Below are 14,436 nucleotides of genomic sequence, written 5' to 3' on the forward strand. Positions count from 1 at the left end.
ACGGCGCCCCGCGGGGAGGGATCGGCGCCCTGGGCAAGCATCCTCTGCGCTCCGGCCGTGGCCACTGCGGCCTTGGCTTTGTCAGAGGGGAGGAGCAGGGATCGCGAAGATGGGAGGGGGGAAGAGGGGGAGGAGAGGCTCGCTCTCGCTCCTGCTCCGGGCCTCCAATCCGCGGCTTCCCGGAATGGATAAACTGAGTCTCCGAGAAGGAGGGACCTCTAATTGGGGATTCGCGGAGAACCAGGTGGGGAGGGGGCTGCCTGGGTAATTTGAGGACGTTGGGGTTTGGAGGGGACCAGGATACGACTTTCAGACCCCCCCACAATGGAGGAAGGTAGCCTGTGAGGGACACTTCCAACTGGGCCCGCCGTGCTGTGTACCCCAAAGAGCCCCTCGCCCTCGTGTAAAACGGAATCCCATTCGGACGCGCGGGCCGGGTCCTGCCACCCGCGGCCGAACCGGGTGGGACTCAATTTCTCCTCCCTACCCCCCTCCGCAGGGGCCCCCCTCCCTCCCTCTCCAGCAGGTGGCTCCGCGGGGCACCAGCTCAACCTGTTGGACCACAATGGGCGGTGCCAGTGTGGCCCTGGCCCTCACCCGGGCTGACCCGAGATCCCCGCGCAGGGGAGGGACAGAGTCCCGGCCCCTCCCTCCTCTTTCGGCCGTGACTCAGCCTCCGAGCTGCCGCCGTGTCCCTGCCAGGGGCGGAAAGTGTGAGGCGCCCCTGAGGGCCCAGGCCAAGCCAAACAGCCCCCCACCCCAGACATTATCTCACTGGAGAATTAGGGGGGCTCTAGGAAGGAGGGGGGCGGGCGGCGGCAGCATGCCTGGGGCGCTCCCGCTAGGGTAATCCGCTCCGGGTTTTCCTCTCGTCCCTGTCCCCCTTGGGTCCCGAGGTTGGTCACTGCTCCGGGTTTTCTTCCCAGCCCCGCCGGTCAGACTCCGGGTGTGGAGGGCCCGGCCCGTGGGGTCCAGGCCGGGCTTTCCCCTCCCTCCGCCCGCCGTCGGGGTCGCGCTGGTCTGGGGGGCGGCTGTGCCAGGGGCGAGGGGGCAGTGCCCGGTGCACCAGTGCCACGGGGAGGGGGCCGCTTCGGGGAGGAAGGGGCACGGCCGAGGGGACGGAGGGCGGGGATGTGCCCCGGGGAGGGCAGCACCAGGGCCTCCGCGGGCAGTGGGAGGGCGGGCGCCCTGCTTGGCACCAGCCCTTGGGCACAGATAAGCGAGGGGCGCCCGGCGCCTCAGGCTCGCCCCGTCCTCTTCCCTGCGGGGCTGTGTCCGCCGTCAGGCCGGGCCCAGCTCGGATCTTTCGGGGCCGAAATGCCATTCCCCGCTGGACAGTCCTGGGACCTCCGGAGCGTCCTTCAGTGACCCTCCCACGTTCCCCTTCGTCTGGTCCGCACATCTATCTCCCTTCCTGGCCCAGAAGTTGGGGGGTGGGGGTGGGGGGAAATCCCGACTTGAAATTACCGCCTACTCCCCAATTGCGGGCCCTCCACGCACCGAGCCACGAAGAAGACGGCTGCGGCCGGGAAACGCCGCCGGGGCCGGGCCCTGCCCCTTCCTCCCCCACCCCCACCCCCATCCCCGGAGAGCGGGCCGGGCCCCTGGGGCCTCCGCCACCCCCGCCCGGCCCCCGGGCCCTGCCTGGAACTGGGAGCTGGAGGGCAGGTGCTGGGCCTCCTGGGGATAGGGGAGCGTCCCCGATCGCACGTTCTAACTTAGATCTGCAGGCCACCAGCTAGGGACTGATTTTGGGGGGAAAGCAGCAGGAGGTGGACAGGCACCCGGAGAATGCAGGGCTGGGCCGCAGAGAAGGAGGACGGCCCCGCTGGGAGTGAGCCCTCCTGGGGAGGCCTGCCGTCGGGGTCGCGCTGGTCTGGGGAGCGGCTGTGCCAGGGGCGAGGGGGCAGTGCGAAGCGGGGTGCAGGCTGCCGGGCCACGTGCTCCAAGGGCATCGGCAGCGGAACGCGATGCTCAGAGCCAGGAGGAGCCAGGGGAGGGCCAGGTTCTGCCTTGGGGGGGAAGGGGGGTCCTGAGTGAGTGGGTCTGGGGGCGCGTTCTGGAATGTGGGGGGCCGCGCTGTGAGTCTCCGGAGCATCAGCCTGCGCCCGGCGCCCACCGCTTCCCCCCGCGGCCCCCGCTTCCCTCGAAAAACCCGCCGCCCAGGAAACCGCCGGGGGCGCGCAGACCGCAGCGCCCCCAGCTCGCCGCCCCCCGGCGCCCCACCGCGACCGCCCAACCCACCTGAAGGGGCCGCGGCGGCGAGGGTTGCCCCCCTCCCGCCGGCTCCCCCACCCCTGCGGGCGGCGCTATTTATAACCCGGCGCCCGGTGCGCGCCGGCGGGCGGGAGCAGCGGGCTGCCTCGCCACGCTAATCGTCGCGGGGATCTCTGCGCCCCCCAGGGCCCGGGGAGATAAATTTAGCTCCAGGAAGTTCGGGGGGAACTTTTTCCAAAACTCCACGTCCCCGGGTAGGCGAATCAGAAGCCTTCCCTCTGCTCTCAGCCTCCCCCCAGCCAGCCACCAGGCGGCGCAGGTTCCCGAGTCCCCGGGACCCAGCGAAGAATCGGGGGGCGCTGCCTGGGAGCTGGGATAGGTAAGGGTGCGGGCGGAGGATGGGAGGGTCCTGCGGGCTGGAGGTCAGGGCGCCCAGAGAATGGCCGGAAGGATGGGTTTGGGGACGTCCGTCCGGACAGCCTGGAGGCCGCAGAGCCTCCGTTGGGAGTAGCTGAGGAAGGGGCTGCGGCTTCGCCTCTGGAAGGGGAAATATCTCATATGCAAACGAGATGCAAATAAGAGCCGTTGCCTTTGGAGGAGGGGTCTGCGCTCTGGAGCTGGTGAGACCACTGCCACTCAGACGATGACATGGAGCCTCCCGAGATCGTTACTATCCTAATCCAGTGTAAGGCCGAAATCGGTTTGGCTTGGTGGATAGAGCTTCGGCCTGCGGACTGAAGGGTCCAGGGTTTGATTCCGGTCAGGGGCATGTGCCTTGATTGCGGGCACATCCCTGGTGGGGGGTGTGCAGGAGGCAGCTGATCGATGTTGCTCTCTCACCCATGTTTCTGGCTCTCTGTCCTTCTCCCTTCCTCTCTGTAAAAAATCAATAAAATATATTTAAAAAAAATAATCCAGTTTATGGCGTGTGGCTCCTCAGACCACTTCGCTGTGGCCTCTCTCCTCCACCTGTCTTTCCTGCACCACCGACAGCCTTATATCCCACGAAATCAGCTGGGAATTCTGGTGTCATGCCCTCCTCCTCCTCAGGCCGGCGTCCTGTGGCCACTGGAGGGTCTCAGGGCACAGAGGGGTAGGGAGATTTTACCTATCCTAAGTTGGCCCTCTGTTTCATTCCCTCCCCCTCCCCCCGCCAACCCTCTAGGGAGCTCCGGAGAGCAGTGTGGACACTCAGACCTGAGCTCACTCTGATTGGAGAGCATTGTGGGGAAGGGGCTGCGGCATCTCCTTTTCCCGCTGGAGGAGTGGGAGGCGCAGGCCTGTGTGGACTGGGTGACAACATGGAAGCTGGGGACCCCGTGGGCCAGGGGAGCTTAGGTGTGAGAGGAAGCTGGAAAGCATGGAGTGGGTGCAGAATCTGGGGAGCAGTCCCTTCCCCACTTTTGCGTGCCTGGCCCTGCCCCCAGGCCACCTAGGCCATCAGCCCCAGCACCAGTTCAGAAGAGGAAGATCCGTGGGTGCCTACAGATGGGGGATGAGCTGCCAGAGATAGGAAATTATCTAGAGTTGAAGTACTATGCTGCCACGAAGGAGAATGGTATAGAGAACCGGAAGGTACTCAATATTTGTCAAGTGAATGAATATGCAATATATGCATAGACTGTCTCTATACTGCTCTCCAAGAAACTGGTAACCATGGTTACCTCCAGGGAGGAGAGCCGAGGGTGGGAGGGTCAGTGTAGGAGGGAGTTTTACCTTTTAATATTTAGAGTCCTTTACTCTAGGGATACGGTACCTTTACAAAAATAAAAATAGCCGAAACCGGTGTGGCTCAGTGGTAGAGCGTCAGTCTGCGGACTGAAAGGTCCCGGGTTTGATTCTGGTCAAATGCATGTACATTGGTTGCGGGCACATCCCCGGAGGGGGGTGTGTAGGAGGCGGCTGGTCAATGTTTCTCTCTCATTGACGTTTCAGGCTCTCTATCTCTCTCCCTTCCTCTCTGTGAAAAATCAATAAAATATTTTTTAAAAACTTAAAAAATAAATAAATAAAGTAAACCCAGGGGAAAGGAGTGAACTGGTGCCTGGGAGAAGAAGGCTGGTGCCTGGGAGCTGGGGGAGGGTGCCATACACCATCTCCAGGCCAGTTCCCCGGGAGAGAACGAGGAGGGCAATAACCAGACCCCCAGAGGGACCGGGGAATGAGGGTAGAGACCCCAGGAGCGCTTTGTCCTCCAGCTGGCTCTGAGGGTGTAGGGAACTGTGAATGGACATGTCCGAACGCATGAATGAGCGAGAGCAAGACGTCGGAAGTAGTTCATGGGTACCTACCGCTGGGAGGGATTCTGGGAAAGCGATTGGTGGTGGCTGCCAGGGGAGGGGAAGCCCATTCTGCTCCTCTGGCTGTGTGTGTCCTGTGATGAGCCTGGGGCCCGGTGTGGCCACCCCGGTGCCTGCTTCTTGCAGCTTTGTGAGCTGGAGGAACAGGGTCCTTACTTTCTCCATGAGCTGGGGACCAGCCTCAGCCCAGGGCTTTCTCCAAGACCCACAGAGGCAGGAGCTGGCCAGACCGGGTCTTCCATTGGAGTTCCCATCCTAAGACCCCGGCCCAGCCGGACCCCTCCCTCCCCACAGGCTGGGAGGAGCTGGGCCTTTCCACCCTACCACTCAGACCCTAGTGAGTCAGGAAACCTGGCTTCCGCCTCAGCTCCATCTAGGACAGCCTCCTTCCCTCCCTGCTCAGCCCCCTGGCTCCGAGTCCCTTGCAGTGCTTTTTCTGACACGCGGAACCTTTAGGCCCAAGGCCTATTTATTATACGTACAGCGCAGTGGTTCCCAAACCGAGATATTAGGGGGCAGCCCATTCCTGGCGCTAAGAGGATATGGTAAGATCAACCATCTGGGCTGGTGGGCTCCCTGTGCCAGGCTTGGAGAAGTGCCAGGTCCTGCTGCAGTCTTATTAGCCAGCAGGCCAAGGCCCCTCGCACCAGGGGCCCACCGGGGGTGGGGGCAGGAAACGGAGGCCCGGCGACGAGGCAGGTCTGACACAGATGGCATTGACCCAGAGCTGGATCCACACTTCACTCCCTGTGGGTGGCCCATCCTCGGTCAAAAGCAGCTGGCCCTGGGAGTCTCGATGGGGGTTGAGCTTGGCACTAAAGAGAACGGAAAGCTGAGAGACGGTCTCTGCCGCAGCAGCAGCAGCAGCAGCAGCAGCCATGCCTCCTGTCTGCCCGTCCTGCCTTGCTCACCTGAACGAGGCGTTTCCCGCTGCCATTAATCCAGCAGCTGCTTGACGCACCAGCAGCACAGGAGGACGTAGGCCACCGCCCTCAGGGTGCGCTGCAGGCCCTCCCCCCTGGTGCCCGTGTGCACAACTGGCACCCGGCGCCCAGCGTCTGGCGGGGCCCCTGGGAGGGAGAAAGGTGGCGCCTGGGCGAGGGGCCGTGTCCGGGCCTGCATGTGGGCAGCAGCTTTTATCAACACCATCCCCACCCCCCAGGCCTCATGACTGCAGGGACAAAGGCCCCAGGGTCTGACACAGGGAAGGTTCTGGGCCTGAGAATGGGCTGAGTCAGCCCCTCTGCGCAGCCATGGAGGAGGGGAGGGGCTGGGAGGAGGAGGAGGAGGAGCTGGCCACTCCATCTTTCATCCTCCACAGCCAGGCCAGCCCCGCTTCCCTCACTCCAGCCCGAGCCTAGAAACCCTGGGTGCCCTGCCTGGTTGCTGGTACCCCCAGTGGTTGGCACACCTCCCTGCCTCTGCCCCCTGGTGGTTGGCATTCGGTCAGAATGACCAACGGGAGGGCCTTTCCAGGCTCGGGGCCCGGCCCACTCTGCTCCCCCCATCCCCGCGGGAGCAGGAAGACACAGGCACCGAGAGGAGAGGCTGTTTATTGAGCGGTCACACCCCGGGCAGGGCAGCCTCCTCCTGGCTCCCCTGGAGCGGGCAGGCGTGGCGGTCACATGCGGGAGTTCCGTTCTTCCTCTTCATTCTCGAGGAGGTAGGCTGGCCGGTAGGTGGGCTGGCCTCCGGGGCCCAGGTACTTCAGGGCTGGGTTCTGCACCGTGTTCTCCCGGCTCCCCAGGGACGTGTAGCTGGAGCCGGGGGAAGAGAGGGCGCGGTGCGGTGAGGCAGGCGCTCCCCCATCTCAGCACCTCCACGTTTCTCCACACCACGCCCTCCCCACGCCCTTACCCTCGGTCATACAGGATACAGTATGGGACAAACAGCTGCCGCAGGAAGTCCCAGATGTCTCTGTAGGTCCAGTCCTGGGAGGGCAGAGTGGGACAAGAGTCACTAACACTGCCCTCTCCCGCTCTGCCCTCTGCTGCCTGGGAGGGGGCCCAGCCGGGGTTCCTCTGCTCCCTTGGCCTCCCAGGGCCCGTTATCTGATTGGCTGGCACGTTTTGCTCTGCGTGAGCCACGCAACGAGAGAGAGAGAAGCCTGCATCCTGTCCCTCTCCACTCCCAGCCCACCCTCCCCTGGCAGGGCAGCTCCAGAGGACAGGAAGGGCTGTGTCTGTGGAAGCCAGCTGACCAGCAGAACTTTCTGCAGCGATGAATGTTCTCTTGCTGCGCTGTCTAATGTGGTGGGCACTTCCTCTGTGGCCAGTGCAAATGAAGAACTACTTCTGAATTGTGTTTAGTTCTTAAAACTGAGATATCAGTCACCCGCCACCAAAATTCACCCTTTTAAGATGCCCAATTCAGTCATCTGGCTTCCATGCTTTGAATATAAGCAGATGGCTAACGGTTACCATATTGGACAGCACAGGTCTAAGTCACTGTTCTGTCCGTAGCAAAAAGCACAATGCGCCGAAACCGGTTTGCCTCAGTGGATAGAGTGTCGTCGGCCTGCAGACTGAAGGGTCCCAGGTTTGATTCTGATCAAGGGCACGAACTTTGGTTGTGGGCACATCCCCAGTAGGGGGTATGCAGGAGGCAGCTGATCCGATATTTCTCTCTCATCAGTGTTTCTAACTCTTTATCCCTCTCCCTTTCTCTCTGTAAAAAATCAATAAAATACATTTAAAAAAATACTGAATACCATAATCACACTTAAAAAAAAATTGGTCAGAAGGCTGAATGAACAAATGGCACAGTCTTCCTTGGATGACGGGGCCCCTTCCTCCGAGCCCCCGGCTCCCATGTCCCTACCTCTGGAAGCCGGGTGAATGCCTGACAGGGGGCACGGACTGACAACATTACCAGCAGCGGGTTGATGCGCATGAACGGGGGCCAGCCTGGGTCAGTGGGGCTGAAGGGATGGAGGCTGCAGGAGGCGGGGTCTGTGCGGCGGGTGCCCATCAGGGCGGCCTCCAGCTGGGGGTGCTGTGCCCGCAGCTGGCTCAGGGCCTTCTTCATCTCGCCCTCAGCTTCCAGCACCCGCAGATGGTACCTGAGGAAGGAAGAGGGCGGGGGGGGGGGGGGTCACACACGGGCTTCTCCAAACCCCTCTTCCAGCCCAACCCTCAGGCCCCTCCTACCTCTTGATGGTGTCCTGCAGAAACTGCTCCAGCTCAGGGAAAGGGGAGACGGTGCGGATATAGAGGATCTGGAGGGGTTCCCGAGTGTCAGGGCATTTCCTGGGGGAGAGGGGGAGAAAACCACAGGCTGGCCGGCACAGGCAGGGGGACGCTCTCCTGAGAGCGTGCACTGTTCTCCTCGGCTCCTGGGAGGCACACCCTTTCCTTGTCTTTCCCATCCATCAGAACCTGCTTCCTCCAGGAAGCCCATCCTGATCTCTCACCTCTCCGACCTGGGCCACACACCCCTGTCTCAGGTGGGAAGCCCCACCTCCTCAGCAGGCCCAGGCCCTTCCCCATGCAGGGCCCTGCAGGTGGCAGATCCTCGATAAAAAGGGTGGAATGGGACAGAGAGGTCACTGTGACCAACACCCATCCTGACACCGCTTTTCCCTTCTGCTTCCCAGGACGGGGAACTGGAGAACGGGGCACATCAGGGGTCCTGGTATCTCGGGGCCTCGTCCCAGGGGACAGGCTCACCTCTGCACAGCCGCATGGACGAGGTGCAGGAGGGCCGTGCAGTCCTTGCCCCCGTTGAAGCCCACGCAGAGCTGGCTGAGCTGGTACTGATCCAGGGCGGTCTCAATGGTCTTCAGGGCACTCTCCACCTTCGTCCCTAGAGAAGAGCCTGCCGGACAGGTAGGGAGGAGGCCATTATCCACCCCATGTGACACATATGGCCGTCAAAGGGTAGTTGCAGCCATGATGCCCTTGCTTAAAACCCATTATGTTCCCAGTGTTTCTAGGATAAAGTCCAGATTCCTTCATGCTGCCCACTAGGCCGGCAGAGTGCTCCCCGCCTGCCATCCAGCCACATCGCCGCTCAGCGTCTCCCCTCCGGGATCCTGGTTTCTTCCCTCTCTCCTAAACCTCCTGCTGCTCCCTCTGGACCTTTCTCATACTGTGTGCTCGGCCCCGCTCCTGGTCTGGCCAAACGCTCCGTACCATGCAGCTTCCACACCACTTGCCCAGAGAAGCCTTCTCTGACCCCAGATCGAGGCTGACCTCCTTGCTGTGCAGTCCCCCTCACACGGACATCTCATACATAATATCTGCTTGCAGTTTCCTGCTAAACTGCTTGTCTGTGGAGTGGATGTCCGTCTGTCCTATTGCGCTGTCTCCCCAGCACCCGGCACAGTGCTGGTGAAAGAGGGTCCACACTCAATATTTATTGGAAGAATGAATGAATGGTTGTCATCTTCTACTTTCTCCTGGGTTTTGGGGAGCCTCCAAAGGCCCTGCTTTCCTGAGACCTAGGGTGGCACCTGTGGTTTGGTACCTCTGCCCGCCCCCCGGGCCCCTACCTGACTTGGCGAGCTTGTAAACAGCCTCACTGGCCAGCTCCACGGCGTTGGGCACGTAGGGGACCAGCGACCCCGGAGGCAGATGTGCGGCCAGGTAGGCCAGGCATTGCTCCAGCGGCTCTTCCTCCTGCGAATCCAGGGTCACCTTCACCTGGTAGTAGTTGCTGCCCCAGTCAGGGTAGGAACCCAGGCCAAGCCGGCGTCCAAAGTGGGCCTGGGCCTCGGCCAGGATGGGGGCGATGGAGGCCTCGTCGGCGGCCACGTACAGCTCCCGCAGGTGGAACTGAACGGCCGTGTTTTGGAACAGTCCCTTCAGGCCCTCCAGCACCCGCCGCAGCAGCTCCGGGATGCCCGGGAAGAGGTAGACGTTGCGGACGGAGACCAGCGGGTACCTGAAGGGGCGGCCTGTGTGCGGGTCCGTGCCGTAATGCAGGCGGGCGGAGGCGGGCACCAGCGACAGCTTCTCCCAGCCCTGCTTTCCGAAGGCTCTGATGGCGGCCTGCAGCTCCGGGTGCGGCCTGAGCTCCTCCCCAAAGGCCTGGGCTGCCGCCTCAAAGGTCACGTCGTCGTGCGTGGGACCGATGCCCCCCGCCGTGAGGACGTGGGTGAAGCGGCCGGAGAAAGCGGTGATCTCAGCTGCGATGGTGGCTACCTCATCGGGGACCACAGAGACGCGGCACACCTGGACCCCCAGGGAGCGCAGTGTCCGGCACAGGAAGTAGGTGTTGGTGTCCTGGGTGTGTCCCTGGGAGGTTGGAGACGGAGAAGAGGAGCGTCAGTGCCGTGGGACGAAGGGCAGAGGGGGCAGGGATGAAAGCTGCATCTGCCTGATGGTGGGGCGCTCCGCTCTCTGGGGGATACCACCTCCGGCTGCCTGGAATTCTGGACTGAGCCCTAGCTGGTTTGGCTCAGTGGATAGAGCATCGGCCTGCGGACTGAAGGGTCCCAGGTTCGATTCTGGCCAAGGGCACATGCCTGGGTTGTGGGCTCCATCCCCAATGGGGGCATGCAGGAGGCAGCTGATCAATGATTCTCTCTCATCGTTGATGTTTCTTTCTCTCTATCCCTCTCTCTTCCTCTCTGAAATCAATAAAGAAATATATTTTTTTTAAAAAGAAAAGAATTTTGGACTGAGCCCCAGAGTGAGAAGATCCACGTGAACGGAGTCAGGGATGATGTGCTATATCGTGGGCCTCCTCCTCCGCACTGTGACCTTGACCTCATCTATGTTTATGAATTCCACGATCAATGCCATGTGACAACTGCTCTACTCCCTCACCCACCCGGACGGTCTCAGTCCCCTGGCATCAAATGCCCACTGGGCATCTTCCCCCTCACCCTGGCTGTTAACAGCATCCCCAGACACTGTCCGCAGCCAGTCAGGCCCTTTATGCTGTCAACTCCACTCCTGAACTATGTCCCCATCTGCTCTCTCCTCTCTGTCCCAACTGCCACCGAGCAGGCCTTTGGCACCTTTCACCTGAATAGTTGCAACAGCCTCCTGGCCAGGCTCCCGGCTCCAGCCACAGTGCTCTGCCTCTGCCTCCTGCATAGCCTTCCTAATGTGCTTCTGCGATTGCATCACTCTTGGACTCAAAAGCCGTTTGTTGTTTCCAACCACATACAGAATAAAGTTCAAATTCTTCTGCGGAATATTTGAGGCTGTCTATGGTATGTATCCACTCTTCTTGCCCAGCCCCATCTCCACTGTTGTGCCACAGAGGTTAGTGGTTAAGTGGTTGCTCTGGAGTGAAAAATCAAGTCCATTTAGCACTTCCTAGCTGTGTTACTTTGGGCGAGTTTCTCAACCTCTCTGAGCCTTAGTGTCATAATGTATTAATTAAGACTTACAGCCCTGGCCGGTTTGGCTCAGTGGGATATAGAGCGTTGGCCTGTGGACTCAGGGGTCCTGGGTTTGATTCTGGTCAAGGGCACATGCCCAGGTTGTGGGCTCACTCCCCAGTAGGGAGCTTGCAAGAGGCAGCTGGTCGGTGATTCTCCCTCATCATTGATGTTTCTCTCTCTCCCTGTTCCTTCCTCTCTGAAATCAATAAAAATTTGTTAAAAGATGACTTCTATAAAAGTACCAATGTCATGGGGTTGTTGTGAGGATTAGTAAAATCACATATATGATGTAATAAGCTTACTGCCAGGTCCCAGTAAGCATTCAAAAAATATAGGGATCACTATTACTATTACAAACCTGATGCCTACCACGACTTCCCTGATTATTCAGAAGGGATTTCTCTCTTCCCGTACTTTCCTTTTTTCCTACCCACTCTGCTGCGTGTCTTGGCTCATTCTTCGGTTAGGTTGGATTTAACTTTTAAAGAATGCCTGCACCTCTACCTCCTTTCCATGCAGACTCCTTGTCATTTCTGTAAAGCTCCGCATCCCCATTCCATACTGCTAGGCAAACTGTGGGAACTTTGCTGTAAGCTTTTCAACGGGATAATTCATTGAAAGAACGAGGGTCACTTTTCCTCCACCACTCTGGACTCACTCCAGAATCCTAGGGCATCAAGGGGACCCCACCCTGGTTCATCCTCCTTCAACACAATGTGGAGCGGACTCTTAAGGACAGGACGACGCCCCGCCCTCCCCACCCTCTGCTGTCCCAGACACACCTTGAGGATCTCATCTCCAACAATGATGATGCCCGCCGTCACGCTGCGCCCTGGGGGAGGTGCGGAGGCCCTAGATGCCATGGTCCTGCCTCCTCTGCCCCTCTGCAAGGCCCTCCAGTAGCCACCCAGACCCCCAAACAGGGGGCGCAAGCACGGGAGTACCGCCAGATCTAAAGAGCACGGGGGGCCATAGGCGGGGAACAGGGGGTCCGGGGTCGAGGCAACCTGGAGGAGCCAGAAAGGTAAATGGGGGAGAGCAGGAGGGCATGGTCTTCCTCACCAGGCCCTTGACAACTGACTGCTTTTTTCCTGCCTCTTTCTTAAACATTTTCTCAAAATCCACCCCATGCCTCTTTTAAATGTTTTCTAAGCTTGGCTCTAGAGTCTAGTCTTAAAATGTCCTGCTCCAGCTAGAGATCTTGTGTCTGCCGAGCTCGGTTCCTCGGGACTGTTCTATCTTAAGACACCTACACCTTTAAATGTCTCTTCTCTTTGGGGCGCCTGTCCCTTTAAATGTCTGCTCCTGGGTCTTGGGCTCTTTAAATACTTCCCTTCCTCCACCCGAACCACAACTCAGCCGTCTTCTTCTCCAGGCTTCCGCACCCTTTCTAGCCCGAACCCCACCTCTTCCCACTGCTCTTCTGACAGCTGAATTCTCTCAAGTTCTCACCTGCTCCAGCCCCTTCAGGTCTTTCCCTCTCTCCTCTCCTCTTGTCCCAGGACAGCTTCCGTACTCACAGTCCCACCTCGGAGCCACACTTAGCTCGTTTTAATTGGTCCTTTCGGCTGTCGCTCAGACTACCGTCACGTGTTCATTGGTGAAGTCGACTGTCACTCGCGAGCCTTAGCCAGAGGGCGGGAGCAGTGCTGGGTTGTTATTAGCGACAACCACGTGGTCACCCTTTGCCCGGAAACGTGGAGGCCGAGCCCTGGGGGTGGTGGTGGCGGGGATGAGGAGGGGCGGGACTGAGGGGCGGGGCGGGAGGGCTAGGGTGCGAAAGGAGTTGTGGTTGGAGAGGCTTTAAGGATTTTGAGGTGCTTTCTGCTGTTAGAAATAAAGGGAGGCTTGACCTTTGTTTTGTATTCAGATTCTCGTGTGCACAGCTGTTTTCATTAGCCATAACCCTGTTATTGGCTAAGGGGTCAGAGCTGCTACTGGTGTTTGAAGGGATGTTATATTATAGCAGCCGGAGGGACAAGAACAATGGTTAGCATTGCCTGTGAGGTAGGAAGATCTTGGAATGTGGAGCGGACGTTTTAGTATGTAGAACTTTCATTTGTCTCTGATATAAACAATGAAGCTAATTATTTAAGCCTCATTGACAAGACAGAGCTTGCTCCAGATGGTGCTTGGTTTAAGCATCACCTGTTATTGCTCTTGCAAGTACAGTGATGGCAGCGACTAGGGAGTGCCGTGTGTCCTTACTCGCATTCAACTGCCTATGGTCTAACAGTGTTCATCAAATCCTAATGTTCTTGCTATTCATCTGAATGATCTTGGGTGGGGTTCTCGGTCATGAGGATGCTACTGGTCTGTGGACTTTTTTTGTATGTTTAGAATCCATTCATCATTTGGAAGCCTGCTGAACCACACCTGGCTGGCCTCATATGATTCCTAAAAACCCTTTAAGACAGATATGATGTCTGTTTTACAGATGGGCAACAGGCTCAGAAAGGTGAAGGGATGCCACACAAAATAAAGTGGATGGTAGAACCAAGCTTCTAGACCATTTTTTTCTCAAGAAAACTCTAAAAAAATAAAGTGCCCCCCCCCCCAAGCCCTACTTGCCTAACGACATAAGCCATGTGCTTTATTATCTTGATGATTAATAAAGGTCATATTTTGGAGGTAACCCCCCCCCCCAAAAAAAAACAACAACACAACAACCCATTCAAACATCAGCTCTGGTCCAATTATTTATCAGTGGCTTCTCAAGCTAAGCATGCACCACAATCACCTGGAAAGCTTGTTTAAATGTTGCCGTTGTTTATGATTCAATTAAGTCTAGGGTGGAGCCCAAGAATGCACATTTCTAATGAGTTTCCAGATGATGTTGATGCTTCCGGTCCAGGGACTACACTGGTACTGCTCTTGGAACAAACAGATGGAAGACAGGGAAAAGGTGGTAGATGATCTCCCTTACTTAGTACTGTTATTTTTAAAAGTATGATTTAGTGAAATGTTTTCTTGAACACCTAGTTTCCTGTTTTCTCAAAGTTAGTGCTGTAACTACCTGCATAGGAATGCTTGAAATCCCCACATCCAGGCCACACTCCAGGCCAATTAAGTCAACACCTTTAGGAACGATTTACAAATCAGTCCTTTTAAAGCTACCCAGGGGATTCCAATGCTCAGCCATAGAGAGAATTACTGAAAAACCCCAACCAGTGTGCAGTGAAGAGGCCATATGGGTGCCGGAGCTAGGCTAGGCAGGAACGGAGCCACTACCAGCCTCCGGCTGATGGCCTCCGCCTCCCCCGTGTGCCCTTCACACACTGGGACCATATTAAAGGTGGCATCCCTGTCTGTGGGAAACACTTCCCTTGTCTAGATGAGATGATGTTATCCCTATACAACCTCTACCTTTGGCCAGTGGTTAAATCAAAATATATTTCAGTCCTTGTTCGACAGCATGTCTACTTTTAAGATTAGATTAAAAACCAGTTACCTGTTGAAATAAACCTCATTATCAGCAAAGCTGAGCTTCATTATCTTAACTGAAGGGCATATAATTAGAACCATATATTGAATGTGATGCTCAGCCTGAGAGGGGGGGGAAAACCTTGACAAGCAGAGAAC

At 58.1% G+C, this 14,436-nt stretch overlaps 2 protein-coding genes across 4 annotated transcripts; both read right to left on the bottom strand.

Annotated features, from left to right (window-relative positions):
• Nucleotides 1-4,964: 4,964 nt before the first annotated feature.
• LOC118721795 (lens epithelial protein) lies at nucleotides 4,965-5,648 on the bottom strand. 2 transcript variants are annotated; one of them, XM_036443132.2, is made up of 2 exons: nucleotides 5,429-5,648; nucleotides 4,965-5,332 (listed from the first exon to the last, which is right to left on the bottom strand). In XM_036443132.2, exon 1 carries the CDS (start codon nucleotides 5,637-5,639, stop codon nucleotides 5,454-5,456), a length of 186 nt encoding a protein of 61 aa, XP_036299025.1. In that variant the 5' UTR covers nucleotides 5,640-5,648; the 3' UTR covers nucleotides 4,965-5,332; nucleotides 5,429-5,453. The 2 variants fall into 2 exon arrangements, with proteins under 2 accessions (XP_036299025.1, XP_045439293.1); XM_045583337.1 differs by having other exon boundaries at nucleotides 4,965-5,349.
• Nucleotides 5,649-6,111: 463 nt separating this feature from the next.
• On the bottom strand, nucleotides 6,112-12,418 carry FLAD1 (flavin adenine dinucleotide synthetase 1). Of its 2 annotated transcripts, XM_036443130.2 has the most exons (8): nucleotides 12,307-12,418; nucleotides 11,637-11,861; nucleotides 9,010-9,754; nucleotides 8,186-8,333; nucleotides 7,667-7,765; nucleotides 7,338-7,578; nucleotides 6,375-6,448; nucleotides 6,112-6,274 (listed from the first exon to the last, which is right to left on the bottom strand). In XM_036443130.2, the coding sequence occupies exons 2-8, from the start codon at nucleotides 11,715-11,717 to the stop codon at nucleotides 6,139-6,141; spliced, it is 1,524 nt and encodes a 507-aa protein (XP_036299023.1). In that variant the 5' UTR covers nucleotides 11,718-11,861; nucleotides 12,307-12,418; the 3' UTR covers nucleotides 6,112-6,138. The 2 variants fall into 2 exon arrangements, with proteins under 2 accessions (XP_036299023.1, XP_036299024.1); XM_036443131.2 differs by lacking the exon at nucleotides 6,112-6,274 and having other exon boundaries at nucleotides 6,371-6,448; nucleotides 7,389-7,578.
• Between the last annotated feature and the right edge of the window lie 2,018 nt (nucleotides 12,419-14,436).

Source organism: Pipistrellus kuhlii, unplaced genomic scaffold (genome assembly GCF_014108245.1).
Source record: "Pipistrellus kuhlii isolate mPipKuh1 unplaced genomic scaffold, mPipKuh1.p scaffold_m20_p_18, whole genome shotgun sequence".
Classification (NCBI taxonomy): domain Eukaryota; kingdom Metazoa; phylum Chordata; class Mammalia; order Chiroptera; family Vespertilionidae; genus Pipistrellus; species Pipistrellus kuhlii.